Here is a 27,868-nt window from a genome sequence, read left to right as displayed (position 1 = left end):
TGGACGGAGATTCTTTATTTAGATCAGCAAACTCAGATTCTTCAAGCCCCAGCCCAGAGTGGCAGCCCTCCCTCCCTGTCCCCTCGCCCCCGCCCCTTAGCCACAGCGAGGGGAATGGAAAATGAGAAGCCATGAGGGCTGCTGCGGGGGCAGGCCGCCCCAGATGTGTGGCAAGCGCAGTCCAGCTGTGGCTTGGGGGGCAGCCACCACAGGCCCTTCCCTATAAATTAAGTCCCTGCAGCCACAGCTGTGGGCTAGGCCTATTTGTGGAAAGAAGAGGCCAGAAGGCAGCCTCCCTGGCCCCCAGCCAAGGAATGGATTGAGGCACAGAGCTCAGGGGGAAAGAGAAGAGGAATGGCAGGAGAGAGGCCCCAAAGTTTGGTCCCAGGGGAGAAGAGGAGGCCACTTGGTCCAGTTGTGGTGGGTTTGGAAAAAGGAATGTATTAGTAAGCAGGGGGGTGGGGGGGGAGGCTGCTGCCGGGCACCCCCAGAGGAGACAGGCCAGGCCGCCACCCTGGCAGAGGGGAGCTTGAAGGCTCCAGGGGCTCAGGGAATGTCACTGCTAAAATATATATATATATTAACCATTCACGGGAGGGCAGGGGCAGGCCTGGGGGGCAGGATCAGAGGATCTGGCGGGGCATCCCGTAGCCCGTCATGCCTGCCTGCGACGCCCCGCGGTTGGTGCCCATCTGCAACCCGATCACATTCTTGCCCTCCTGAAGCTGGTTGTCCGAGAAGCTCCGGGGGTTCTCCTTGGATTTCCTGAGTGGGAAGGGAGTGCTGGTCAGGAGGAGTTTGGGGCCGCCCCGGAAGGTTCCCTGGACAGAGCCAGCTTCACTGTGGCTCCAGCGGTGGTGCTCGTGGTACCCTTGAGGGCATGAGCTCCCTGCAGCCACCTCCTCACGTCCTCACCACCCCAAGGGAGTTGTGAGGACGGACGTGAGGAACGTGCTGCGGGTGGACTTGGTGATAGGCCAGCTGCCCTGGCGGCGTCACTCATTTCCTAGGGACAGGGTCATCGCACCTGCTCAGGCCGGGCTGCCCCAGCAGTACTCACTTGGGAAACCAGTTGGGATCCCCAGAGAAAAGCCCGTCATCCCGGGCCACTGCCAGCCCACCCAGGTTCATCAGCGTCCGCTGTACACAGGCCATGTTCTTTCCTGGGAAGGAGAAGGGGGTGTGTTGGCCTCAGCAAGGTGGGGGGCCTCCGTATCCTTTTACCCTTTGCCCCCATCCCTTACCATTCTCCATCCCAACCCTCCGAAACACACACACACACACACACACACACACACTCCTCTTTATCCTCAGGGTGCCAGGAAAGTGCCCCTCTCCCTGGTCAGGACAGCTCAGCCGTCTCTGGCCTTCGGGCTGGCAGCGCCCTGGCCCACCTTCCCAGAGGTCCACGGTCTGGAAGATGTCAGTGGTGTTGATGCCGTAGCGCTCGGCCGCCTGCAGGAACTGAGAGATCTGCTCCATCTGCTTGAAGGCCATGGTGGAGGCCTGGATCTTCTTCACTGGGGCCTGCCCCTCGGGGTACAATCCGTTAATGAGCTCACACAGCACCTGGGTAAGGACAGTAAGATGATGTGCAGAGGTGAGCAGGGACCTCTCCTACCTGAAGAAGCTTGGGCCCCACCTGGCGTCGGCCTCAGCCTCCTTCCTGCGCAGCCCCTGCCCCCGAGGCCAGAGTGCCGACCTTGCTATTCGAGTACCACCGACTACAGCACACCTCCCCTTGTTCCTTCCTTAGAGCTGTTCTCCCCAGTGTCACTCAGGGTCCTCTGCTGCAGGGGCGGCATGTCCCCCCACCCATTCACTCAATGGCAGGAGGGAGGCAGGGTCCCGTTCACGAGAAGACATCCCGGCGTGGGGAGGTTAGGGCAGGCGTGCGCTCAGTTCTGCAGGGCAGCAATCCCAGGTCCCCCAGCCCCAGCTCCGCCTTCCTGGTACTTGCAGTGGAAGGGACCCGGCTCTCACCGTGCCGTCCTTGAGCCAGTTCTGGAAGTTCTCGCGCCCAGGCTGGGGCCGGCCCACGTCCTTGCGGCACTGGGTGCTGATCCACTGGATCAGGATCTGCTCCAGGTCCACATCGTATTGTTTCTCAATCTTCTGCTGCACCTCCCGGCTCAGGCCGTAGGCAGGTCCCCTGTTGGCCATTCCGACAGGCGATGGTAGCTAGGGGAACTGGGGAGGACACACCCGGATCTGCAGTGAGCACTCTGCAGGCTACGGGTGGGGGATCTGCCTGCAGGGACACACCATATCCCCCGGACACGGGCTAGCAGATCACCGCTTAGACCTCTAGCAGATGTTCAGGGGCCAAGCAGACCGTCTCTGGGTTCTTCTGCCTCTGATAGGCAGTCTGTTTATTATATTGAAGCTTCCCATTCGATTTCATTTGAATGGTTCCACTACTCAAATGAAGCATAAAGCCCATGGGAAAATAGGAGGTAAATCAGACCAAGACTGGGAGGTTAGCCCCTCATTTGGACGGTCAACTTAGCAAAGGCAAACTGGTCATTCTAACTCCAAACCTGCTTTTACAGCCCTGGGAAGGAGAATGATTTGGGCAGAGGAGGAAGAATATGGAGCAGCTCAGGAAACCCATGGCAGGAACCAGAAGACCAGATGGACTGACCCGCCATCAGCCACGGGGTTTTAACTGAGCACCCACCATTGGTACTAGGGACTGTGGGAGACACACACCCACAGGGCCACCAGGGAGACAAAGTGAGCACATATGAAAAGGGAAAGGTTGTATACAGCATGTACTAAACTGCACAGTCACACCATATATTGTAGTAATTCAGATGCAGGTACAGGCAGAAGCAGCCTGGGGGGCTTCCTGGAAGAGGCAGGTCTTAGTAGTCCCTCAACAGATTTCAGCAGGCAAAAGGAACTTGCCATCAGAAACACGGCAATAAAAACAAACTCTACTTTCCTTTCTAGAAGCTGTGGTAGGCAGATTAATGGCCCCCAAAGGTGCCTATGTTCTAATTCCCAGAACCTGTGAATGTTGCCTTATGCGGCAAAAAGGGGCTTTGCAGATGTGACCTTGAGACAGGGAGCATATCCTGGATGACCCAGAGGGACCAATGTGCTCACGAGGGGCCTGAAACGGGAAAGAGGGAGGCAGGCAGAAACAAGAATGCAGTGACGCAGGGCCAAGGACCAAGCGATGTGGGGGGGCCTCCAGAAGCTGGAAATGGCAAGCAAATGGATTCTCCCAGGAGCTCTCCAGAGGAACACAGCCTGCCAACACTTTGATTTCAGCAGTGAGGCCTCTGTTGGGGTCTCTGAAACTTCAAGATACTAAATGTGTGTTGCTTTAAGTCACTAAGTTGATAAGCAATAGGGAAGTAACACAGCAGCCTTAGGTGGTATTTTTAGGGAAGCCTGGGAAGAGAGGGAGGGATGGGGAAATAGGCAGGAGCGTTTCTTTAACTCAGCTGGAGGGCCTTGGTTTGGGAGAACTAGTGGCTGACCACCGGCCTGAGCTGGCAGCACCTCACTGTGGAGAGCCCGTCCCCACCCCCACTTCACCGCCAGGGTCCCACACTCAGGGGCCTGTCCTGTTGAGCAAGACCCCGGAATGCTCCTGATGCCAAGGGGGAGCTGGGACCAGGGAAAGGAAAGGACCCCATTTCCTGTCCCCATCCCCTACCCATACGGGGTTCTCTTTCTGCTATGGAACAGAGTTAGGTGCCCAGCTGCTCAAGAACAGGGAGCCCTGAGGACAGGCACCTGCGCTCAAGGAGAGGAAAGGGAGACACCCCTTCCTGTCACACCTGGTTCCCCGCCAGGCCAGGCCTCAGGGATGAAGGCACTGGGGCTACCTCTCTCCCGCGCACCCCAGGGGAAAGAGCAGCAGCTACCTCGAAGCCCCTCTGGGCCCCAGCAGTCGCCTCGAAGCCCCTCTGGGCCCCAGCAGTCAGAGGTCTGGAGCCAGGCTCCACCCCCATGTGCCCAACGGAGCCCTCTTTCCACCAGCTTATCAAGCACATTTCCGGCAAAGATCCTCCCTATAAATCAGTTATTTTTAAACCTCTTTAAGAGCCACCCAACCCCCACTTCCCCCAGTCTGAAAGCTGGGCCAGATAAATGTCGGTGTGGGCCGTGACCCACACCACCAGCCACAGGCAGGCGGTGCGTGGCTAAGGGCTGTGGAGGGAGGCAGACGAGAACTGCTCAGACGTGGAAGGAAGGAGACGGGGCTAGGGGCTGCCATCACTGGCAGGCGCCCCTCTCCTAGCCCAGTGCCCAGACCTCTCTTCTGGGCAGCTCCTGTGGTCACCTTGGCCTCAAGGCTGTGTCTGCATGCAGCCAAGTGGCCCGGGGCCCAGGGATCACTATGGTAAGGGAAAGAAAGGGCAGGGGAATGATTAACCAGGATGCCAGCCAGAGTTACGGAGAGAGCAGACCTAAAGTCTGGCCCCTCCAGGTCCCCCCAGAGGCAGGGCAGACCCTTCCTGAGTCACCCACGGGCAGGACAGCCTCAGTCTCCCATAACTCAGGGGTGGGGGGTAGGGGGAGAATGTGTTCCCAGCCGGAGGCAAATAAACCTTTGAAGCCAAAATCGGTCAAAGGGAAAAATAAAGTGGGAGAAATCCATTTATTGCTTACAAAGAGTCGCTACTACCCCCCACCCCCCCGCTTCTCCCCGTCCTGAGAAGACAAAACAAAAAACAAAGAACAAAAACCTCTGGTTACGGCGTGTGCGCCTCTTCTCCGCCCTCTTTTAAGCACCTATTTATACGGCGATGGACTAAGACCAGGCAAGAGATATTCTGGAAATACTGCAATTTTACCCACACTCCCAGACCCAGTCCTGGGCTTGGGGTGGGTGCTGGTGGCCCGCCCTGGCGCCTGGACACAGCTGGCAGCGTCACAGCCTCCAGCTGCAGTGTCTCCACTCCACTGAGGCCCTTGCCCTGAGCCCAGAGGTGCCAGAGCCACGGGGGGCGGAGCTCTGGGAAGGGGCGGGCTGGCAAGCCGGCAGCTGTTTCTGCTCCCCACCCCCAAACACCAGGCGCGAGCTGACGGGCTGCGGCTGCTGGAGCAGGAGTGGCCCACCCTGGAGGCACCCAGGGGACCTGCCCCTGCCCTCCCTCAAAGGCAATGAAGACCCCGAGCTGCCTGCGGGGGTGGGAGATGCCCAGAGCAGGGGTGGGCAGCTGACAACTTGGGGGTGGGCTGGCTGTTAGTAATCTAAACTCCACTGCAGCCTACAGCTGTGGGAACCGCCCTCACCCCACCCACAAGGTTACAATAGTCGGGGAACGGGGAGGGGCTGCACTAGGCGCTCCGGCTCTCGGCCCCACCCAGACCCGGGCTGGGAGCTTACCTCACCCCACCCCACGCCAACGCCAAAGAAAAGACGGATGCGGGTTGGGGGGAGGGGAGGATAGCAGAGTTCCTGGCTGGGCGGTTTACTGGGAAGACAAAGGGACCCTCCATCCATTCTGCAGATAGGAGTCAGGGGGAACTTCCCAGCCAAAACTGGGATTGCCTGTTCTGAAAGGGTGTAACGGGAGTCCCTGCCTCCAAAGGGAGGGCCACAGGGAGCAGGCAGGCGGGAGAGCCATGCTTAAGGGGCCACCGTGAGGCAGCCCCTCACCATCAAGCCAGAGAGCAGAAGGGAAAGCTGAAGCTACACAAACAGGAAGCCACAAGGCTTGCCCAGGAGGAGGGGTGAGGTGGGGGCCGTTGCCATGGCTTTGGTGTACCAAACACAGCAACGGGCAGGGTCGGGGCACCAAGCGTTAAGATGCACTCAACACAGCCAGGGCCGTGAGGAGGCTCTGAGCGTCAGGGACCCACAGGTGGGACCCTTGGGAAAGGAGCCCTCTCCGCAGCTTCAGGTAGAGCCAGGAGCCCGGGATTCCTGCGGGGCGGGGCGAGGGGGCGGTGGGAAGCACCTTTGGAGTAGAGAAGTAGACTTGAGGAAATAGTTCAGGAGAAGCAATGCAGAAGGTATGTTCTGAGCCAGCGAGCCCCATCCTGAAAATCCTGGAGGGAGAAGGGACAGGGTGAAGAAAGCGGCCGAGCTCAGTCCTCGAAGGTTGCAAAGAGATGGGGACTGAGGACTGACAGAGCGCTGCAGCTGGACAGTGACTACCTGCGGGCGCTGCAAAGGCAGGGCCGGGCTGGCCCCACCACACCTTGGCAGCCTATGCAGTTTCAGCCCTCCCTGCGGACCGGCAAGGAGACACTGGGGGCGGGAGTGGAGAGGGGCAGCTGTCCCTCGGCCTGGCGCTCTAGAGAGGACCAGGGAGAGCCCATCCAAGCGCAGGTCTCCTCGGGCACCGGGTCTCCACCCCGGCCCACCCTCGCTTCCACCCACTTCTCTGAGCTCAACCCAGCTTCCCCCAGAACCTTCCTGGCCTGGGCTCCAGGAGGATCCTGGTGGCCCGCGGCGCGGGGAAGGCGGCAGTCCACTTCCGGCCCTGCTGGCCCGGCCCCCGCGACCGCCCCGCCTCGCCACACCCTGGGCCGTTACTGCGGAATGAGTCACCCAGCGCCCGCCGCTGGGTGACGCAGTGGTCTGGGCAGCCCGCCCGCGGCCGCCACCGGCTTTCCCAGCAGCAGGGGGCACGGGGTGGGGTGGGGGGGTCGGCTAGAGGGGAGGTAGGAAGGTTCTGGAAAGCAGCCAGCCCCTCCCGATAACCCCTCACAGGCAGGGCGCCCGGGGGCGCAGTCAGGGCTGCAGCCCCAGATGCCTGCGCGGGGGACTCTCCTGGCGGCAACGCAGCTCCAACAACCGGGCGGAACCCCGGAGGGCGAGGCCACTGCGGGACGCGTGCACGAAGCCCCCTGGCTCGGGCCCGAGACCCCAGTCCCGTGATCCCAAGTCCCCAGGAAAACGAACTGGCAGGACGAGCAGGAACAGAAAGGGCGGCGTCGGGGGCGCAGACGTTAGGTAGCACCCACACGTGCTCCTGTAACCAGGAAGTGAAGGGTCGCGCGGGACACCTGGCGGCGCGGGGCCGGGCCAGGGCGGAAGCCGGGTTCCTGTTCACGCGGTCACTCGGGGCCAGCCGGCTCGCCGACGCCCGCCTTTCCGCAGCCCAGCAAGGACGGGGCCGTGCCGGCGGGCGGGGCGCAATTCCCGAGTGCCGGGCTAGGACGGACACCCCGTCTGTGCACCCACAACGCCGCCTGACCTCATCGCCCAACAATGCCCGGGCAGCGCTGGGGGACAGGACCTGACAGCACGGGGCGGGGCACAGCAGTCATCGGACCCTTGCGTCCCAGCCCTGGATCCGCCAGGTCACAGGAGCAATTCCCAGGCACGGGCTTCTGGCTTCCTGGAGACCGCGCACATGCCCCCTTCCCGCGCCCCGACCCTCCCTCCGGCTCACCGTACGCGCTGGCCGGAGACAGGCGCACTCACAACGGGGGCTGCAGCGGCGAGTGCTGCGCCTGGGCCCGGCCGGGGGTTTTCAGCAGGCTCCCGCCTCAGACGGGGCGGACCGGGGGCGGGGCAAGGGCCGAGAGGGTTTAAAGGCGCCGCTGCGCAGCCGCGGACGACCACCATACCTGAGAGAGACCGTGGGCCAGGCCCTGGTTAAAAGGGTCTGGGGCGTCTGGACCTGCGCTGGTAATGACAGTGGTCTCCACCCGTGAGCACCTCACCCTTCACCCAGATCCCCAACACTTGTGCCCAAGGGGAAACTTTATTGCCTAGAAGGTTAGCTCAGACTACGGACGTGTTTATGTGGGAAGAAGCCTCTTGCTTTCAAAAGGGTGGTTAGATAAACGCAGGCGCAGGAAGACACGACTAGGGTGTGCTGGGACTGGGGCTTGCAGGCCTGGGCAGACGCGCACGTTGTCTTGCTCACCACCTACTTCAAGCCTGGGCAGGAATGGCCCCTGAGGTCATTCCTGGCCTGGGGCCCAAGGGGGCGTGATCAGTGTCGAGACCTAGAGTTCGGATCCGACTTCTTTCACCTTTGTCTCCTCCTCTGTGACCTGGCCTGGCGTCTCAGTCCTGGAGGGATCAGAAGAGGAGGCCTCAGTGGAGGAGGTGCTGGCAGTCCTCTCTCCGAGGGTGGAGGGGAGTGTGGTGTAGGGGTTGGAGGGGACCCCCTTTCAGGCTTCAGTTGAGCGGTCCCCTGGGGTGCAGTTCTTCCGGTTTGGCCAAAGCCCCAGTGTAGCCCGGTTTTCAAGGACCTAAACCACCTTTCCATTCTCTCCCCCTAGGCCTCGGAGTGATTCCCTGGGGGGCCGAGCGTTTCCACTCTGTGCCTTTAGGTAGGCTGTTCCTCTGCCTGAGGTGCTTCCCTCCTGTCACTTCTGGCCTGCTCTTCCACTTACCACTATATCACTTTTGGGCAAATTAATAAAAGCCTCTGTACTTTAGTTCCCTAGTCTATAAAATAGAACTAATAGTACAATAGGGTGGTAGAGAATTAAATGATACCTTTAAAGCACTTAGAGCAGCAGCTGGCACATGGTGGGTGCTCGGCTGTTAGCAATTACCATTTTCCCTCCATTTCCCCCATATGTAGCATTGTCCTAGCACACACGTAAGAATCAGTTTGCCGACTCTTTCCTTAGTGCTCCCATAACAACCAACTAAGTTTTATCACAGAACTTATCACATCACCCTGTAACTATTTCTTTCCTTGCCTGCTTCACTGACTAGAAAGAACTCCCTGAGGGCAAAGGCATGTCTTAGTGAACTTTGTGTTTTCTCAGCGACTCTAGCTCAAGGGCTGTTCTTCAGTAGCTGACCTCAGCAGGCGCTCAATAAGTGCTTTTTGAATAGATGGGAAAGGTGCCTCTATTCATTCCTCTTTTTAAGGATTCAGTAATTTTCCTCTCTCCCTCTCACATTCAAAGCCAGAGGACACACAGAAACATTTTTCAGACTTTCTTTATTCACCTGTAAAAAACCTCACCCACACCACAAACACCACCACCACCACCACCACCGCTACACACACACACACGCACACACGCACGCACGCACGCACAAGCAGGCAGACCTGAGATCCCTGTTCCAGTCCCAGACTCCAGGGCCTCAGCACGTATGTCCGTCCCACACCAAGCCCACATGTCCGTCCCACACCAAGACCACCCAGACCCACCATCATGGTCTGTGCCTGGGTACCCAAAGGGCAGGGACAGTGTCCCAGGCTGGAGCTAGGTCTTGTTGGGGCCCTGCAGAATCATGTGCCTTCACCAGCCTCAGAGTAGGGGCATTCACAGTAGAGTGGCCTGTTCAGGGTGGGGGGCTGGCTGTCGATACACTGGTAGCCGGGACCTAGTGGCATCTCGGCGACGGCGGAAGGCCAGGAATTCCTCCCGAAGGGCAGCACAGCGGGCCTCAGGGCCAGGAGCACTGGTAGTGTTGAGGAGGCAGCCCTCCTCTGGAGTCTTTGCATCTGCAAGACAAAGGCAGAGCAGTGGAAGGAGGAAGTCTTGAGGTTCCCTGGTACCGTCAAGTCCTCTAGGAGCAGCCAGTGCAGACCAACAGAGGGAGCCTGCGCACAGGCCTGACTGGGAACAGTCCGGGTCCTGAGGCTATGGGGGATGTGGGACAGTGAGGCCAGGAGTGCCTGCCTTTGTGGAGGGTTCACTCACCCAGCAATGGCTCAGCTTCGGGTCGGGGCCTAGAGCCTGCCAAGCCCAGGTGCAGAGTCTCCAGCAATTCCATGTCCCCAGGGAATTCGGAGTCCCATTCATAGTTCTCGTCTACAGATGTGTTCCTCCTATGGAAAGGACGAATGTGTGGTGTGGGTGGAATAGAAAAGCCTAAACCCAGGGCCGCCAAACTGGGATGGGCCATGGGTTTCCCATGAAGATCCCTGGACCTCAGCAAAGCTCATAAAATGACACAAGGTCTCCAGGGTGGCAGTGGAGCCAAGAAGGCAGAAGGTATTACAAGAAGGGTGGGGAGAAAGTCCGAGATGGTAGGCAAGACCGGGGGCCAGGGCAGAGATCTGCAGGGACCACCCTCACCTCTTGCTGACTGTCACCACATGCTCCCTTCGAGGCCACCTCTCAGGGCCACTGGCCCAGCTGCTGGTGTCCCCTGGAGCAGGGCTGAGGTAGCTGCCTCCTGCAGAGGGGGCTGTGGAGGGGGGCCGGAGGAATGAGGCACTGCCCCGCCCACTGCTCTGGCTTGTGAGGCTGCCCCGAGGGGCAGGAGGAAGAAGGCTTGGCAGAAGCCGCTCCCTCAGCGTCCAGTCGGCCAGTGCTGTGTCCAGGGGCTCTGGGGCGGCCCCAGCCCTGGCCCCAGGAAGCACTGCCCTAGGAGACACAGAAGGGGAGTCCAGGGGGAGAAGGAAAGATGACGTGGGGCAGGGCCGTGTATCCATGTAATTGGGGGGAGGAACAGGCCTGGGCTCCTGGAAAGGGGGCCAGTCCCCATCCACATTCATCTCCCGGAAGAAGGGCAGGCTCAGGTACTGGAGAAGGGGTGCTGGTCCCGGCAGAGGACTGCGCGGAGCTCTGGGAGGGGGCCCCACAGGGCTGATGTCTGCAATGCGGAGGGGTTGGGGCATCCCGCTGGGGCTACTACTGCAGCAGTCACGGGGCCCCGCTTGACGCCCGGCAGGGGTCCGAGGTGCGGCCGGCTCAGGGCCTGACTTTCCTTGAGGGGTCCCCATCACAAAGCGCCCATCTGGCCCCCGGCAAATGGGCTCCAGGGGCAAGGGCCCCCGGCTAGGTGGAGGATCCGGAGGGGGGCTGGGGGCCCCAGCAGGCTCCCCCCAGAGCAGACTCTGGCGCAGACTGGGGACTGGGGAACCCTGGAGCTTCAGCTTCGCCACGCTGTCAGGACTGCCTGAGCCAGGAGCAGAGCTGGAGAAGGACAGGAGATCAGAGTCCGTGGCAGGGGGCCAGTCCCCCTCCCAGGAACCAGCGTCAGGCCTTGAGAGGTTTGGCCCACAACCGGGCAGAGCTAGGGAGAGCAAGCTAGAAAAGGGCCCACGTGGCGGGCAGGTGAAGGGAAGGTGTGGCCAGCACTGAACCGCCCCAAGGCCGGGGCCTCTGCACTCCCATCCTCACCTCCGTCTCACTTCTGTACCCCCACCCACCTCCCCAGGATGCAGAGAAGGGAGCAGTGACCCACCATCCCCGTCTGAGCCTCCCCGACAGTGGGAAGGCAGAAGACAGGCCAGGTGGTAGAGGGCCTTACTGTGGAGCTGGCTTCCCGGGCGGAGAGAAGGTAAGGGGTGGATCTGTGTGGGCAGGAGAACCAGAGGTGACACAGGCAAAGCCAAGACTCTCTAGGGCCCCAGGCACAGACCCTCCCCCCGACACCCGGCGCCCCACGCCATCGGGCTGCGAACAGTGTAGGTCGCCAGACCCGAAGCAGAGTCGCGGGCGGGAGGAATGCACCTGGCCCGGGAGGGAGGGGCGTTCCCCCGGTGGGCGGGGCCTCGGCGGCCTACCTTGGCGGAGGCGCTTGCGGCGGCGGCGGGCGGCCCTGCGCCGGTTCGTGAGGCAGGCGGCCAGGACGCTCACGAGCACAGCCACGCCCAGGAAGCAGACCCCGCCCACCACGCCGGCCAGCACGGGCTGGGGCAGGAGGCCCTGCAGCTGCGTGCGTGAGGGGTAGACCTCCAGGCCTGGGCGAGGGGCCGCGAGAGAGGGTCGGTGTCCGAGATTTGGTGGGCTGGAGCCCCCCAGTCCCCAGGCACTGCCCCCCGCCAGGTTCTTACCGGAAGTGGAGACGTTGGCCACGTTGCTGGGATCGCTGACATAGCTCCCGGCGAGGGCCACCAGGCGAAACTCGTAGAGAGCATCCTGGGGGGCGGGGGCCCAGGAAGGGGGTCAGGGCCCAGCACAGCCCACCCCAGCCCTGTTCGGACACTGCAGTTGGGAGGTCAGGGTGAAATGGGAAGCCGGGAAGATTGTGAAATCAGGTGAGAGGCTCAGGGTCAGGGAACGGAGCTGCGGCCTAGAGGGCAGCGGGCAGGACGCTCCCACACGTACCTTGATGAGTCCTGGCACCAGCAGCTGCATTTCCGTGCCTGCCACAGTCCGGTCCAGCACCTCCCAGCCCTGGGGGCCTTGCCGACCCTCCAGCACATAGCCATCTAATCTCCTAGGGACTAATTCCGGGGGATCCCAATGCAGGAGTACCCCCCGGGGCGTTCTCACTGCCACTAGACCTCGGGGAGGTGAGAGGGGAGGCGGCAGGTCGGTCGGGGGAAGCCTGGGGGCTGCTGGTGTGGTAGGAAGCCCTGTATGGGACAGATAGGCATGATGGAGATAGGATTTCCAGCGTCCTCCCCACCCCCCCAGACTTCCACATTCCCCAATGCTCACAGCCATTCTCCCAGAGCCCTTAAAGACCAGCCTGGATCGTCTCCCACAAACCCCTCCGGACCCCAAGCTGCCCAGCACCTCTGCCCGCTCCCACCCAGGTCCTCCCATGTCCAGAATTTCCCCACCAGCCCTTCTCCATCCGTGTCTGTCCTCAGGGCAGTGGTCTCTCACCTTCAGGGGCAGACAAGACGATCTCACTGAACGGCCCGCTCCCCAGCCTGTTCTGAGCTAGGACGCTGAACTGGTACTGGGTGTGGGGCTGCAGCCCGGGCACTAGGAGGTGAGCAGCCCCAACGGGTACCACCAGGGACACCCAGTCGTGGTGGGCTCGGTCAGGCCGCTTGGCTCTGGAGGACAGGAGGAAGTGGGGGCACCTCACGAACGGGGAAGACCAGAAAGGGTTCAAGTCCTAGAGATCTGACCTCTTCCCTCCCCCTCAACCATCCAGGGTCTCAGGACCTGGATCCTGAATGCTTGAGATTCTCTGGAAACAGGGCAGGGCTGGGACAGAGGGATGGGAGAAGGGGCAGAGGGCCAGGCAGAATCAGCGTGGGGAGCAGGGGCAGGTCACTCACAGGGGGGTATACCAGACACTGAATCTCTGCAGGTAGCCACCATCAAAGCCAGGCTCCCAGGAGACATTGGCACCCTTGGGCAAAGGCACCACAGACACATTGGTGACTCCGTGGGGGCTGGTGCCTGGGAGGGGAGGGATGGAGGGAGGAATGATGGGCAGGGCCCTGGGGGAAGGTGAAGAGCTAATGGGAGTCCCAGGGCCTCTGCCATCCACCTATCGTCCCAGGGTCTCCCACCCACCATCCCTGTCTGGGCCTCCAAATATGATTCCCCGTGTCCTGTCCCACACGGCTTCCTCCAGTCCCCAGCTGGCTCTCGAGCCACTAACCCAGCACATAGACATTTGTGGAGGTGGCTACTTGGGCCACAGCGTTGCTGGCGGTGCACTCCCAGCGCCCGTGGGCCTCCTTCGTCAGTGGTCGCAGGACGAGGCTCCTGTTGCTGTCCACCTGGGCCTGGCCCTGCAGCCCCCGGCCCACCTACAGAACCACTGGTCAGCCCTGAGGACACACGCATCCACCCCTCACCAAGGGCACCACTCATCTCTGGGCAGCTCCAGTGTCCTCCCCACCCTGCCTGACAGCCCCCTCCTTCCCACAGAGGCACCAGGGGCACAGAGGGAGAGGCGGGGGATAGCGGGCACGAATACAGAAAGAGTGGGGTCGGGCCTTACCTTGGCCCAAGAGATAGTAGGAGGGGGGTCTCCTCGGGCAGAGCAGGGGATGAGTAGCTCCCGCCCTACTTCTTGGAAATACTCTTCCTTGGGCCGCTCTAGAAAACCTGGGGGAGCCTGCAAGCCAGTTCTGGCATTGGGAGGGGCCTCTCTCACACTGCCACCTACAGGTTGTTAGTTCCCCTCGCAGGGGCTCCGTGTCAAACCACACCTCGGTCTGCACCTCTCAGTGCCTCCTAGCTCTGTGCTGTTCCCCAGCAGGACTGCCGGAGGGAAACGGGGGCCTCTCTGAAGATGTACAAACCTCTGCAGACACCCTTTCACGCTCTCTTTTCCTTCCTGCCCTCCTTTCCCCCAGACAGAGGCAGCACAGTGGGTATCTTACTCTGTGGATGTGGTGTGTGCCTCAGGTCCCACCTCCCAGCACCATCTCTGCAAAAAACCGTGGGATGGGGTCTGACAGCCACTGCTGTGGCCACCGTGGGAAACTCCGACTTGGAAGCCGCTCCCTGCGCGTGACTGCCCACACCCCTCCATCAGCCTGGTGTCACCACCAGGGTCTGCACCTTCAGCCATCTGACCCACCACTGCTGGCCCACCCAGAGCCTCACCTTGAGCAGCACACGGGTCACCGGGGAGGGCCCTGCTGTACCCAGACTGTTGTAGGGGGTGCAGGAATATTCTCCCAGGACATCCTCATTCCCCAGGGCAATGATCAGTGAGCCATCTGGGCCCTGGGACCAGCCGGGGAACTGGAAGGAAGAGGACAAGACAGCTAGAGAAACAGACTTGGCAAAGGAATGGATTTGGGGTGGGAGATACGGAGAAGGGCAACGCAGGGAGGGGCTGGATCCGAGAAACCCACATCCATGTAGAGGACTCTAGGCCCGGCGGCTCTCTCAATGCCAGCCCTGCTTTCCTTTCAGGCATAGAGGAGCCACTACCGAGGGGTGTGAAGGCCAGGGCTGCACAGCTCCAGGGGCCACTCACTGGCAGCACAGGGTGGACAGTGCCCCCAGGGTTGAGCCGTGTGGGGCTCCCCGCCTGTGACCCGGCCTGGCTGTCTTCCCAGCACTCCATGATGAAATCCAGCATCTCCCACCCCAAATCCATTCCTTTTCCTGGCTTCCTATGTCTAGGTTACAGGCCCCACGGTCTTGCCAACAGTTGACTCCTCCCTGTTCCTCGGTCCCCACCTAAATCCCTATCAGTTCTGTCTTCCCCGGGGGGCCTTTTGTCCAGGTGGGAGGCCATAACTCAGCCAGGCCAGCTTGGGTCCTAAGTCAGGCCTCACGGCCTCTCACCTGGGCCACTCCAGCAGCCTCTGAAGCCCTCTTCCCGTCAGCCTCTCCCCTCCATTCCATCTGACGAGCTCAGCTCCCGCTCCCGCTCTGACACTATCACACCATTGCTCAAACAGCTTCACTGGCTTCACTGCCTGGAGACTTTTTTTTTTTTTTTTTTTACTATTCAACAAAAATGTATTGAGTCCTACTATTGCAGAAGCCCTGGGGACACTAGGATGAAAAGATGCAATACTAGCTCCCAAGGAATTTATAGTCTTTACAGACAAAAGATCCCAATCACACTGGAATAAAGGCACCAGTAACATGACAGCCACCGTTCTTCACTTTGGCCCCAACCTCTCTTTCCAGCTTTCTCTGCACCATGCATGTCCCCACGGACACTGTGACTCCCACCAACCTGGACAGTTCATTATGCTGTAAACTATACTGTTTTCTGCCTCTGGGTCTGGTTTCTGCATGGAATGTTCTATTCACCCTTCAAGGCCCTTCTAAGTCCCTAAGTCCCTAAGCTGCTGTCACTTAAGTCCCAGAAGTTGTTGCCAATCTATCTTCAACCAGTCCTGGGAGGACCTTATTCCACCCCTGGCCTTCCAGAAGAGTATCTGTGTTGCTGTCCTACCCCATCTAGGCTGTGCCCTCCTTAAGGATGGGTGTCTCTGTCCTATACCCCGAAACACCCCGCACAGCACCTAGTAAGAAGTGTATGTGCCCCAGGCACTGAACTAAATCAAACTGCACTAACTCCACTTGTCCTGACTAGAATGACACCAAGCTAACTAAGACCTTCCTTCCCCCTCCCCAAGTCTGCACCTTGTCCAGCTGTAGAGCCTGCCCATCCTTGGTCCAGCTGACAAAGAGCAGTGGAGGGTTGGCACGGACTGGGCACCGGATCACCCCCCGCATGCCGATAGGCAGGGGTGTCTCAGGAGGCATCGTGGTCACCTGGGCTGGGTCTGGGAGAAAGCAGGGGCGGGCTGTGGGGCAGGATGGCCTGGCCCAGACGAGGGAACCAGGCTGGGGAGGCAGCTGGGGTCAGGCTTACAGAGCACAGTGAGGTAGGCAGAGGCCGAGGGTGGGTGCAGGAGGCCGTTGCTGGGCACACAGGTGTAGCGGCCAGCATCGTCAGGCTGGGCGGCCTGGAGCCGCAGGCTCCCATCCACCAGGATCCGCACCCGGGCCTGCAGGTGGCTGCGATACACCGTGTGTGGGGAGAGGCACAGGCCTTGCTTAGCCAACAGGCTCCCCAAAGCCTGCCCCCCAGTGCCCACCCTGCCCCACCCCCCAGAGCCCCACCTAACATGGAAGACATTGGCACTGCCCCAGAACCAGCTGTAGGTGAGGTTTGTTGGGTAGGCCTCTGCCTGGCAGGCCAAAGACACATCCTGGGAGGCATTGACCGTGCTGTTCCTGGGGGGCACCACGATGAGCGGGGGGCCTGTGGGAGAGCACGGAGGACAGGGGCCTCAGCCCACAGCCTTCCCAGCACCCCGAGGTCACTGCTGCCATCATGCCCTCTGCCCTCAGGGACAGCACAGGCTCTCCCAGGGCCTTGGGGAACTGAAACAGGCCCTAACAAAGCTTCCTCCTGTCCCCCAGACCAGCTCCCCCTCCCAGATTCTCCCCATTCCATCAGGGACAACCCCATTGACCCAGTGTCCCCTGCCTGGAAGTGTGTGTGTGTGTGTGTGTGTGTGTTGGGGAGACGGAATCACTTTTAACTTTCTGCTCATTCACCCTTTCTGTCCATCTGTCACATCTTAAATGACTGTCCTCCTCCCTGATCCAGGTACCCAGTACCTTATCCAAGGTACTGCACCGACTTCCCTGACTCTAGTCTCCCCCATCTCTGTACTCTGATGGCCACTTGGGCAGGAATGTCCCACCCTGGCCACAGAACAGGAACCCACCACAGCTCCTGGCTCCTGCCACACTGAGCTCAAACCTCTTGGCCCAACCCATCCCTGCCTGGCCAAGGGTCCTTCCATATGTCAACCCTTACACGCTCTTCCCAGCAGGAGCAGCAGCTCGCCATGCCCCTGCCAGGCTCACTCCCATCCCCAGGCCTTTGCTCCTGAGCCCCCAGTCTGGGACACGCTTCCCTCAGTCTGGCCAAGCCACACAGTCCCTGCAAACCCGCCTGTAAAGCCTGCAGGTCCCCTGCTCCCTCCCCTCTGGGCTCCTACTGCGCCAGCAGCCAGTCAGGAATAAGACGAATGGTACAACCTGGCACGTGATCCTATAGGCACATGAGGCGCGCTGGCTGCAACACCTCATTTAATTTTCATGAGAGCCTCTTGGGGTGGGAATTACTGTCTCCACGTCACAGATGAAGGCTCAGAGGCAGAGGGACTGTGAGGTGACTTGTCCAAGGTCAGCAGGGAAGACAAGATTCATATACAGGCCTTCAGGACACCAGAGACTCGCCTTAACCACCACCTGGCACCGCCCTGCTGCCCAGAGAAAAGAGGCTCTCTGAAGGCAGTCCAGGCCTTCTGTTTCTCCTGCTTTCCTTCCAAAGGGATGGACGTGACCAGGAATTGCTAAGAGCTGATCACTGAGTGCAGCCGAACCTAATTAAACTCTGCACCAGTCCCCACAGGTGTATACGAACGCCCTTATGTACAGGTGAGGAAACTGGGGGTTGGGGGGCTGTGCAGCTCATCCCTAACACCAGCAGCCAAGTCCTTTCCACCCACTGCTGGGCACTAATATCTATTTCACTGATCCTTTTAAAATTAAGATGCAGGTTTACAACAACAGCCTGTGTTGGGAGCTCTCTCTCTCCACCGCCCAGGGCTCGGGAACAAGCCCCGCCCACTCCTGCTGTGTGCGCCCCAGCCACAGGCCACAGCCCCCTCACATCGGTGTCCCGGTTCCCGGGCCTCCCCGCAGAGAGCACCTAGCACCAGCAGCTGGGTGGCGTGGGTGGCGCTGCCCTCAGTGCTGGAGGCTTGGCAGGTGTAGACCCCGGAGCTTCCTCGCACCGCTCGCCGGATCCACAGCGTCCCGTTCCGCACCTAGGGGAGGAGTCAGTGAGGGACTCAGACCCTGCACTTCCGAGGCTGGCCAGCAGAGGGAGGCAGCGCCCCAGGCTCAGGAAGCCCACGAAAAGCCCCGCTCAGGGCCACCTCTCAGCCTGGCCTTCGCATCCCCGTCCTCCAGCCCCGCTCTCAGGCCTCCACATGCCCCTCACTCTCTATCTGGTCCATCCTGCCCAGCCCCAGGACTCACTTGCACCTGACCCTGGCCCCGGCCAAGGTCCTGTCCTCGGAGCTTCCAAGTCACATGAGGCTGTGGGCTGCCACGGGCCACACAACGCAGGGTCACGGGCTCCAGTTCCTGAACTTCCAGCACCTGGGGAGGTGTCTGCAGGAACTGAGGGGGTGCTGCAGAGAGAGAGGCATCAGTGGCTGCCAGAGGGGCTGGCAGGCCAAAGAGCACAGATCGGTAGACAGATCGGGGCTGCAGCCCTCAGCCCAGCAGCCCATCCGGCTACATAGGCATCCCCAGCCCAGGGTCACCCTGCCTCCTGCACCCAGAGCCAAGACTGCACCAGTCCCTCCCCACACTGGCCTGCAGAGTAGGCGACCAGGGCTGACCACAGGCTGGGAGCTCAGAGCTGGGGGAGGGCTAGTGGCCTCTGGAGTCAGGAGGCCTGGGTTTTAGATGCTGCTTTGCCCCTAATTCATGGCATGACCCAGTGTCCTCATCTGTGAAATGGGAATTATTATGACCTCCTTCCTTCTCAGGGTTCAGAGAGAATTCATGAGGTACTAGATCAAAAGGTGTTTTGCAAAAACAAAATGCTATATATACATGAGCTATGTTTCACTCAGGGCCCAACAGCCTCCCACCATCTGGGTCAGGGATGCAGGAGCAGGCAAGAGAAAGGAAGAAGTTCCTAACACAGAGCCTAGGAGGCCAATTAGATTTAGATTTCAAGAAAGAACAGAGCAGGAGTGGGGGTGGGAGGGGTAAAATGCAAACAGTGAGTGATGGACCAAGGGTGTCAGCAAGGGTGGGCCATCGAACGGCCCCCTTCTCCCTCCCCACAGCCACAGGTCCCCATCATGCTGTGTCCCTCCCTTCACCACCTGCTCCCAGCTTCATACAATTGACTGTGAGGTGCACCCAGGAGCCATTAGCAGAATCGTCTTCGGGGCTGTGCTGGTCCAGGAAGAGCACTCGGCACTCGTACCAGCCCTGGTCTTCCGCTCGGAGCCCCTCGATCTGGAGAGATGCCCCCTTCTGCAGCCGGACTCGCCCTGGGAGAGGAACCCTGAATCAAGGGTGCTGAAGGGACCCCTGGCCACAGCAGTTCTTCTCAGAGGTCAAGAAGACGCTCATTCTCTCCCAGCTACCTGACAGAGTGAGGTCCAAAGAGGCACAGATGGGGTTGGGGTCACTAAGGGCAGATCCCTCTGTCCAGCCCTCTGATTGCTCCTGCCTCCCGCAGCTGGGACTAGTTCAGACAAAAGGAAGCCCAGAGCAGCAGCAGGGGGACAAGATGCCTCCCTGAGCCACACCCCACTTCCACACCCTGCTGTTGCGGGGGTGCTGTTTGTGTAGGGACAGAGTACTCCTCTGCCAGAGGACTGTCCCTGGAAACCTCAGCAGTGTCTGGGGCCTGAGCAGGGACCCAGAACTCCCCTCCCAAAGCTCCTAATCCCTCAGGGCTATTATCAACAGCCTAAGAGCTTTAGCGTGGCGAGAGCCCAGCCCGGGCAGGCAGCAAGGTCAGCAGCCTCCACACCATCTCCTGTGGCCCAGGGCACCCAGGCCCGGCTGCCTGACCACAGCAGGTTCCACAAAAACACCAGCCACAGCACCGCACTCCGCCACCAGGCTCAGACTGAGGGTGCCCCCAAATCCCTCGACACCCAACCCCCACGAAGCCATGCACCCCAGGCAGTTCTGAGGGGCCCCAGCAGAGCAGCCTAGAGAGGAAGGCACTTGGGAGTCCGAGACCTAGAGTCCAGCTCTGCTGTGCACTCCTCCAGGCAAGTCACTTAACATCTCCCTCATCTACAGTTTTCTTAGCTGTAAAATGAGAGAGAAGAAAAAGCATGTGGCTGGCGCAGAGGGGCCGGGGAAGGTAGGGAAGATGGGCAGCAGGGTGCCTGGCATCAGCAGGTGCTCAGAGGGCCAAACAAATGAATGAGCTCAGGATTGGACATCAGAAGGCTGCATGTGATCTTGGCCCTGTCCCTGCCTGATAATATCACCTCCCTTTTCTCCCCCTGCATCAGTGAATAGTAGCACAATGCATGCACCTAGTCATCCTACCAGAAGCCTGGTGTCATCCTAGATTCCTCTCTCCTTTACCTCCTATGTCAACCTGTTCAGGAAACCTTTGAAATTCCACCCCCTAAATATTTTTTCCTTTTCTACATCTGCACCTTAGCTTAGTCCTGTAACAGCCCTCACCCGAGTCACTCCCACTGCCCACTAAGAATTCTCCCTGCTTCCAGCCTACCTCCCTCTGCATTTACCAGCTGCCCACCCCACCTTGACTTTTGACATGGACAAATGACATTTTCTAAGCCCTTGGGGTTATGCAGGACAACGGCAGCTGTAAAGATCCCTTAGCATGGTGCCCACTCCAACCATCCAGACTGTGCCCCTCGTTAGCTCTTCCTAATTCTGGAGCTGTTCGTGCACTCACGTCTTCAGTCTGCTCCCCTTCCACCTTTAGGATGACCTCCCTGAAATATAACCTAAGCATACAGTGCCCAGTGCTGCAGGGAACAAGAGGAGGACGGTCAAGCTGAGGCCGGCTTTGCGATCTAGCCAAGCGACTCTTTTCCTTCCAGTGAGGTCCAGGGGTGTGGAATCTCCAGGACGGGTGGACCTGCTTAAGGGCTAGGTGTTTAAATCCCCACCTAGAAGATAAGCCCAGGCCCTGCAGGTAAATATTTAACATAATCACACCCCTCCACCCACCACCGGATTCCTCAGTAACCCTATCTGCCTGGCCCCGGCGAGCTGGCCCACCCAGACTGCAGCCTCTCCTAAGTCCCGTATGATGACAGTAGCTTTTCATTATGGTGACCTTCAAGCTCCACAAAAGGAGGAGGAGGACAGGGAGACTGAGGGTTGGCTATGGACTATGTAATATTAGGCACTGTCACCATATTGAATCCTCCCCCAAATTCCATTATAGAGGAAGGAACTGACGAATTAAACTTCTTTCCAAAATCACATGGCTAGTAAGCAACAAAGCCAGGCCTTCTTTCTCCAGGTGCTATGACTTCCCATTGCATGCTGCTGTTTGGATCAAGAGATGTTCAAGGCACTCAGCCCTGAGCACATTCAGGGTGCTGTCCCCTCGAGGGAGGCTGGTGACCAATGGGTGACAGTTCCAAATGACTGTTGATCAGAACATCCAATGAAGCACACGGTAGATCCTAACTTTTCTGTAAGATATGGCCTGCTAGACCTGTACTACACAGCAGAACAGGAAGATAGCCAGGGGCAGGCAGTACTGAGTCCTCCTGAGCACTGAGCCCACCTCCTGGAGGCCCTCTCTCTGCCTGCTGGGCCACAGCCTGATGGACTTCAGACTTCTCTGTGTGCAGGGGTGTATAAAGGAAGCAGGAGACACACACTCTGCTCTCTCAAGCTCTCGGAAGACAGGGAACCCACACTCACATACGTGTACAAGTTCACATACACACGGTTCAAGAAATGATGCTAACTGTGCCCAGATATTCCAACAGATTATGAAGCAAGAGGAATACAGAAGACTTCCAGGAAGCCATGAGTATACAGAGGGTTTTGAAGGATAAAGACAGTAAGGGGAGACGACTAGAGGGAACAGGGGCGTTCGAAGTGAAGGAGAGAACTGATCTCTATCAAACAGCTCAGGACAGAGAGAAAACTCACGTCCCAAGAGCCAAACCAAAAGCCGGTCCCCATGGATTAGAAGAGTTGGTCTAAGATTCACCCCAGGAAAGCTGGGGTAAAGCTCAGCCTCCTTTCGTCTGGGTCCCGGTTCCATTCCACGCAGGCACTCTGCAGGCAGTATACGTACAGGGGCTGACTTAATCCTAGGATTTGGTCCTAGCTTAGTTTGTACTGCTTTTTACTACTTTTGCACTATAAATCCAGTGTATATCTAAATCTAGTCTATAAATCCAGTCTCCTATGCTAGGCTCCTTCTAGATGCGAGTCCTCGGAGACTGGAAGCTTCCCTCTGGTCATCCCTAAAGCTGCCGACAGTCTCTCTCATGGTCCCTCCCACATCCTAGGCCACCGGGCTCACTCACAGGCCCAGGCCATCTCCCCTTCGCTTGCCCAGAGGGTTTATGACAGGACAGCATTGTCTTTAGCAACATCCATCTCCTGTTGCCTAGCAACTGCAGTTCAGAGTCCCTACACAAAGGCTGAGAGGCCCCTTCCACACTGGGAGTCAGGAAAAGGGTTAATGGGTGCAGGGACCTCCCCCCAGGACCCTGACTCCCCAGACTAGCCCTGGGCAGACCAGGCTCTAGACAGGCGGGGGGGTGAGGTGGGGGGTGGGGGGGTCGGCTGTGTACAAAGGGAGGGCTAGGAAGAAAGCCCCAGGGTGACTGCTCAGCCCTTTGAGCTCAAAGGAGCAACACGGAGGCAGAAGGAAAACCCACAGGTGGCCAAGTGGCTGGCCGTCCAGAGGCTTGTCTGCCTGAGGACCTCAAGGCAGGACAGCCAGCAGAGGGAAGGGGTTCTGCCTGTGCCTGGGGGAAGCTCAGGAAAAGTCCTCTCTGCTCCTCCACCTCGCCTGCCCTGCCCTTGGTGGACAGCAACCTTCCCGCACCTGCCCAGCCTCAGCCCCGCAGCCCAAACCCTCCCCCAGAGGGCAGCAGGTGGTGGCAGGGAGGAGGCTCACGGGCACAGCCCATTTTTCCTCCACTTGTCCTGGTTGGGGGCCGCCTTCATCAATTCTCAACAGACCTGTGTAGACACAGGAGCTCCCTCCAGGCTGTGTGCCAACAACTGTCCCCGGTTTGAAAATAAACTCTCCCCTCAGGCAGCACCTGCCTGAGCCCCTCCCGCTTCGCTCAGCCTGCCTGCCCGAGAGCCCAGCCAATCCCAGGGCTTCTCCCAGGATTCAAACTAAAGAGGGAGAAGATGGGGCCCACTCTCTTCATCACGGTCTTCCTGGGTGGCCTTTCCCGGCTCTCCCTCTGAAGAGGAGGCACCAAGACTGCCAGCCGGCAGCTCTGGACCCCGCCTGGGGACCTCCTGTGCACTGCCCTCGGAGACTGGCACTAAACCGCTCAGATTAGGGCTCCATCTGCGATTAGGAGGAAGCTGAGCCTGCCAGGGAGCCAGCTGGGTTGCAGAAGCTCCCCAGGGAGGCCTCCACACTGTTTTAAGGCCCTACGGGGGCCATCTGAAGCAAGAGCCTCGCACAACCCCATCCATTCGCTGATCAGCGAACACGGCCCTCAGCAGCCCACCCTCTCTGGGCACACTCTTCTGTACTCAGAATCAGGCTGAGCCCCCACGGGAGAGGCACACAGGTCACAGACCCTCCCTCCCCTCCCTGCGGCCCCATCAGCCCACTCCCTAGAAGCCTAGAACCCCCGAACTAGCATTTAAGGCAGTGGGGGGAGCAGAGGGCAGAGGCATGAACAGAAAGGATGGAGACGTAGGGAAAGACCAGGACGGGGTCGGGGAGGCTTCACCTGAGGCCTAGAAAGAGCAGTTAGAGAATTGGGATGGATTCTTGGGATAGGGCTGCAGGGTCTCCTCCAGAGCAGACCTCCAGGGGTTCTAAAGAGCACAGCTCTACCGTGCGTGTATGAGTGAATCCTTCCCTGAATTAACGCTGCTTGGGAGCAGAGCCACGCTTATTAAGCAGGGGTGAGGCCATGGAGCTGGAGATGAGGATGGCAGCGACAGAGCAGTTAGGAAGAGGCCTTGTCCCTACCCGACCCAGCCCCCCTATGTTGGTGCACCCCCCAAGCTCCCACCTGAGGATAAGTCTTACCTGCGAAACCAGGGTCGACTCGGGGAGTGTAGAGGCCAAACTGGATGAAGATGGGGAGCAGGAATCCAAAGCGCAGCCACTCGATGACGTGCAGGGGGGGCCTGCCAGCCGGAGGCAGCAGGTCACAGCCCAGCACCACACTCTCCCCAGCCCGGCCCACCACCGACAGGGCCTCAGGCTTCCCTCGACCTGCACAGAGGGTACAGGAGGGCATAGCACGTTCCTGAGTCGGGGCTGGAGGGAGGTTCCCTCAGTCCCTCTGTGAAGTGTCTGGGAATCCTCACTTCTCCAGAACCAGCCCTCTTCCTGCCCTTCCCTCACATGCTTACAGGAACCCTCCTGGGGAGTGCCCCCCACCCCAAGGCTATCTCCCCAAGGGAGTCCAGCTCACCGTCAGCCCCCCGGCTGATGATCAGGCTGAGGATGGCCAGACTGAGGCACCAAACCATAGCCCAGCTGCCCGCTCGCCCGGCCCCTCCTGTCCACAGGGGCCCAGACGGAGGGGCCCGGGATGTGCGGAGGCTGGCAAGCCCCGCCAATCCTTCTAATCAGGTGACAGTCTCAGCTCTCACTCTTGTGGACAGTTAGGGCTTGGCTCACGTAACGCCTGACGAAGCCGTTGTGGAGCACCACCAGACCTAAATGTAAAATGCAGGTAACATGCAGAGGTGGCCAGTACTGGATACCGGAAGGAACCCCACAGTTAGAGAAAAGCCAGCAGGAGCCAGGCGGAGAGCACAGAGACCAGAGACCTTGATGTCCTGCAGAATTAGGGCCGGGGTGGGGGCACCGGCAGGACAAGAGTGTGCCGGGGAGGGCGGGGGCACAGGTGAGGACATGGGGGGTTGGCAGAGCAGCTAAAAGATCTTAGGGAAAGGAAGGCGTTCTGGGGAAACCTGGGTTACTAAGGTTCTCAGAAAGCTGGGCCAGGACGGCACAGGGATTCCTGGCCACTCGGAAAGAGACTGGTCAGGGAAGCCCAGGGATGAAGAGCCCCTTCCCCCGGCCTCCTCTCCCTTCTCTTTCCTCAGTCCTGATGCTAACTACAAGGCAGCAGATAGCAAGGTGGGACCAGCATTATCACCTCCACCCCACCGCGACAAGTAAGGGCCTTAGGATCTCAGAGAGCCCAGCTCAGGGACACTTGATTGCCACAGTCAAGGGCAATCCCTGGAAAAGAACCCCAGAAAGTGAGCCCAAAGACACCCACACACAATTCCTTGCCCCAATTCCCCAACCTCTGTGAAGCCTGTACCTCTTTCTCCACTCAGCCTCTCAACACTGCCTTAGCAGGGGTGAGTCAGGCACTTGGGATGGGGGGAGCTGCCTCCCCCACCTGCTGGCATGGGAGGGCCCAGGCAGCATCCTCCAGGCCTGGGCAGGCCCCGGGGCGGGCAGCGGGCACCACTGCCTTCTCCTGATGCTGCCAGGCAGGCCTCCCTCTGCCAGACGCGGGGACCCAAGTGCCGCACCCCAGCTCCTCCCACTCTCTCCCCTCCGGTACCCTTGGGCCCCAGGGTTTGCCAGACTCTCCCCTCCCCAACCCTAGGGGCATGGTCCACAGCCAAAACAGCCTGCTGTCCCTCGGGTATACGAAGGGACAGCCCCAGCCCCAGAGCACCTAGAGGTAGTCGCAGGGGACTAGGGTGGGGGGTGGGGGTGCCGCCTTGGGTAGGCAAATCCAAGTGGCCTCTGCCCAGGGGCCCCCACCCCCACCCCACTCTGGCCTCAAGGTTGGGACCTAGCTGTAAAATGTCCCCCATGTCTCGGCCTGATCCCACCTCTTCTTAAAGGCCGAGTATGTCTAACTCCCGACAGCGCCCCAGCAGACACCCGCCTTGCTTCCCACTGCCCCAGCCAGCTGTCGCATGCTTCACTGACAGATCTTTTACCAAGTGGCTAGGAAGCCCCAGTTCCTGGCTAGGAAAACTCCTGGCTCAGCTTTCTGAGAACCTTAGTGTCCCGGGTTTCCCCCAGGGTTCCTCTGCTTTTCCTAAGATCTTCCAACTGCTCTGTGGAGCCCGCCCCACCCAGCACATGCTCCTCCCGTGCTCCCACTCCAGTCATCCCCCCACTTCTCCCAGGCCTCCCCAACTCCCCTCTTCCCCATCTGGTCTCCCACTGCACCAGGTCCTTTGCACTTCAAGGAACTCCCTTCTGTCTCCTTCAGAACCCCACACCCCCTCACTTCTCCCATCCTCTCCCGCCTGGAATTTCCCTCCCCAGAATCCTCCTGCCTCGGCCCACGATGCACTTCTAATACCTCACCTGCAGTTCCCTTCTGCCTCGCCCGCGCTGGACCCCTGGAAGTGCTCCTTGCTTTTGGGACCCAACAAGAACCACTCCCACCCTCCACAGACTCCCCCCAGAACTCCAGTTCTCCGGGAACACCCACCTCCCCCCGAGAATCCCACTTTACTCCCCAGAACTCCCCTAGCTCTACTCCCCAAGCAATTCCACTTCTCTCCACAAGTCCCCCGCTTCCTCCTGTCCCCCGAACTCCCGCATGGCCCGCCACCCCCGCCAGCACCCCCATTCCGTTGCCCCCGGAGCGCCCCCGCCCTCACCTGCTCCGCTCCGCCTGGCTCAGCTCTCCCGGCTACACAATAGGGGGCGGACCCGCCTCCCCGCCTCGGATGCCCCGAGCGCCTCGCGTCGCCCTGGAGACCGCCGGTCCCCCCCCTCCTGCGGCGGCCAATCGGAGCACGCCGAGGCGAGGCGAGGCGGGCGCGACCCCCGAGCGGCCTGGGAGATGTAGTTTCGGGAGTACAGGACTCGGGGCACGTGGGCTCAGGCCGCCCCCTGGTGGAGCTCAGGACAGCCAAGCGCAAAGAGGCAGGTGGGCCACTTCGCGCCTCCAGCTCGGGGGACTGGCGTCCAGGGGCGTGCCCCAGGGGTCGCAGGAGCTGCCCTCACCGGCTCCTTGCACGGCCTCCTTCGTGCGTAAGCTGCCGTCGACTCTCTCCTGCAGCCTGACGGGCTGAAAGCCGCAGAGGCGGCAGCGAGGGCTGAAATCCGAGCCTGGGGGCAGGAGCACCCGGCGGGGAGCAGCTCCGCGCCTCCTCCCGGGGGATCCACCCAGCTCTGGGGCTCCTCGGATCTCCTCCCCTATTCCCAGCCCCACCTCCACCCGTTTCTTCTCCGGCAGGACTGGAAATACCTGTCTGCGCTGGCGAGTTCCCAAATCCTGCCCAGGCGCCTCCCACAGTCCAGCCTGAGGTTGCCAAGTCAGCGCCCGCTGCAGCTCCCAGCGCCAGCCACCTAGGGATGCAGGCCCAGAGGGGAGGGAGGGGGCATCCTGACCTGAGAAAGAAAGGGGAGGAGTGAAATAAATGACCATTTATCGAACCCCTGCGGGGAGCCAGACCCTGAACCACATGCTCTATAACTCTTCCTGTAACTGCACAAAAGCCCTGGGACTAGGTGCAGCTCTGCGTGACTAATGAGAGAGCAGAGGCTCAACCGAGATGAACTGACAGATCCTGCCCCAGACTTCCCATCTTGGGCCCAGACCTCACCCAGACTTCCCCAAACCCACTTCTTTGGAGTCCTCAGACAAAAAGACACCTGCATGTCCTCAGCTCGGGGCCACCTTCAGACTGCAGGGGCTGACACCTACCCCTCCAGGCTTGGGCATTGCCCTGTCCTGGTCGTGTTCCCATTCAGGAAGCATCCCCCTGTAACCAGCACACTGAGGTCACCCTAGTCTGAACCCCTACAACTCAAACTGAGTGCATCAGGCATTGAGTCATGGCCTCATACCCTCACTGTCTCAGGAGAGACCCTGCAGGGCGGGTCTGACCGCTGCCCACACCGGTATCCTGGCCATGTCCTCCCACCAGTCGGTCAGCCAGCCCCATCTGAACACATCGTGGGCCAGGAGGTTCATCGCCCCACGTAGTAACCCGTTCCATCTTTGGACACTCTGACTGCTGGAAAGTTCTTCCAGGTATAACCATCTGGGTGCTTTCAGCCACAGCCTGAGATGGAATCGAGGAGGAGGAAGTGGAGGCGGAGGTCAGGCAGGAGCAGTGGCTGGTCTCTCCCGCC

The 27,868-nt window shown here is 60.0% G+C and overlaps 2 protein-coding genes and 1 long non-coding RNA gene across 5 annotated transcripts; 1 reads left to right on the top strand and 2 right to left on the bottom strand.

The window, feature by feature from the left end:
* Positions 1 to 2: 2 nt before the first annotated feature.
* TAGLN2 (transgelin 2) lies at positions 3 to 7,484 on the bottom strand. The gene is made up of 5 exons (XM_036922706.2): positions 7,368 to 7,484; positions 1,984 to 2,190; positions 1,395 to 1,569; positions 1,061 to 1,163; positions 3 to 765 (listed from the first exon to the last, which is right to left on the bottom strand). The coding sequence occupies exons 2-5, from the start codon at positions 2,161 to 2,163 to the stop codon at positions 624 to 626; spliced, it is 600 nt and encodes a 199-aa protein (XP_036778601.2). The 5' UTR covers positions 2,164 to 2,190; positions 7,368 to 7,484; the 3' UTR covers positions 3 to 623.
* Positions 7,485 to 7,545: 61 nt separating this feature from the next.
* Positions 7,546 to 14,032, top strand: LOC118930779 (uncharacterized). Its single transcript, XR_008994988.1, has 4 exons — positions 7,546 to 7,696; positions 11,060 to 11,182; positions 12,444 to 12,568; positions 13,896 to 14,032. It is a non-coding gene; the product is annotated as an uncharacterized LOC118930779 (long non-coding RNA).
* IGSF9 (immunoglobulin superfamily member 9) lies at positions 8,861 to 26,902 on the bottom strand. Of its 3 annotated transcripts, none has more exons than XM_036922701.2 (21): positions 26,386 to 26,902; positions 24,210 to 24,456; positions 23,819 to 24,007; positions 18,957 to 19,109; positions 18,076 to 18,230; positions 17,744 to 17,861; positions 16,138 to 16,279; positions 15,887 to 16,032; positions 15,655 to 15,797; positions 14,149 to 14,289; positions 13,538 to 13,654; positions 13,193 to 13,343; positions 12,864 to 12,987; positions 12,460 to 12,635; positions 11,953 to 12,203; positions 11,679 to 11,763; positions 11,409 to 11,585; positions 11,153 to 11,195; positions 9,973 to 10,815; positions 9,595 to 9,722; positions 8,861 to 9,395 (listed from the first exon to the last, which is right to left on the bottom strand). In XM_036922701.2, the coding sequence occupies exons 2-21, from the start codon at positions 24,265 to 24,267 to the stop codon at positions 9,214 to 9,216; spliced, it is 3,522 nt and encodes a 1,173-aa protein (XP_036778596.2). In that variant the 5' UTR covers positions 24,268 to 24,456; positions 26,386 to 26,902; the 3' UTR covers positions 8,861 to 9,213. The 3 variants fall into 3 exon arrangements, with proteins under 3 accessions (XP_036778596.2, XP_036778597.2, XP_036778598.2); XM_036922702.2 differs by having other exon boundaries at positions 26,735 to 26,902; XM_036922703.2 differs by lacking the exon at positions 26,386 to 26,902 and adding an exon at positions 26,087 to 26,103.
* Between the last annotated feature and the right edge of the window lie 966 nt (positions 26,903 to 27,868).

This window comes from Manis pentadactyla, chromosome 19 (genome assembly GCF_030020395.1).
Source record: "Manis pentadactyla isolate mManPen7 chromosome 19, mManPen7.hap1, whole genome shotgun sequence".
Taxonomy (NCBI): Eukaryota; Metazoa; Chordata; class Mammalia; order Pholidota; family Manidae; genus Manis; species Manis pentadactyla.
This window is presented reverse-complemented; position numbering and strand designations above follow the sequence as displayed.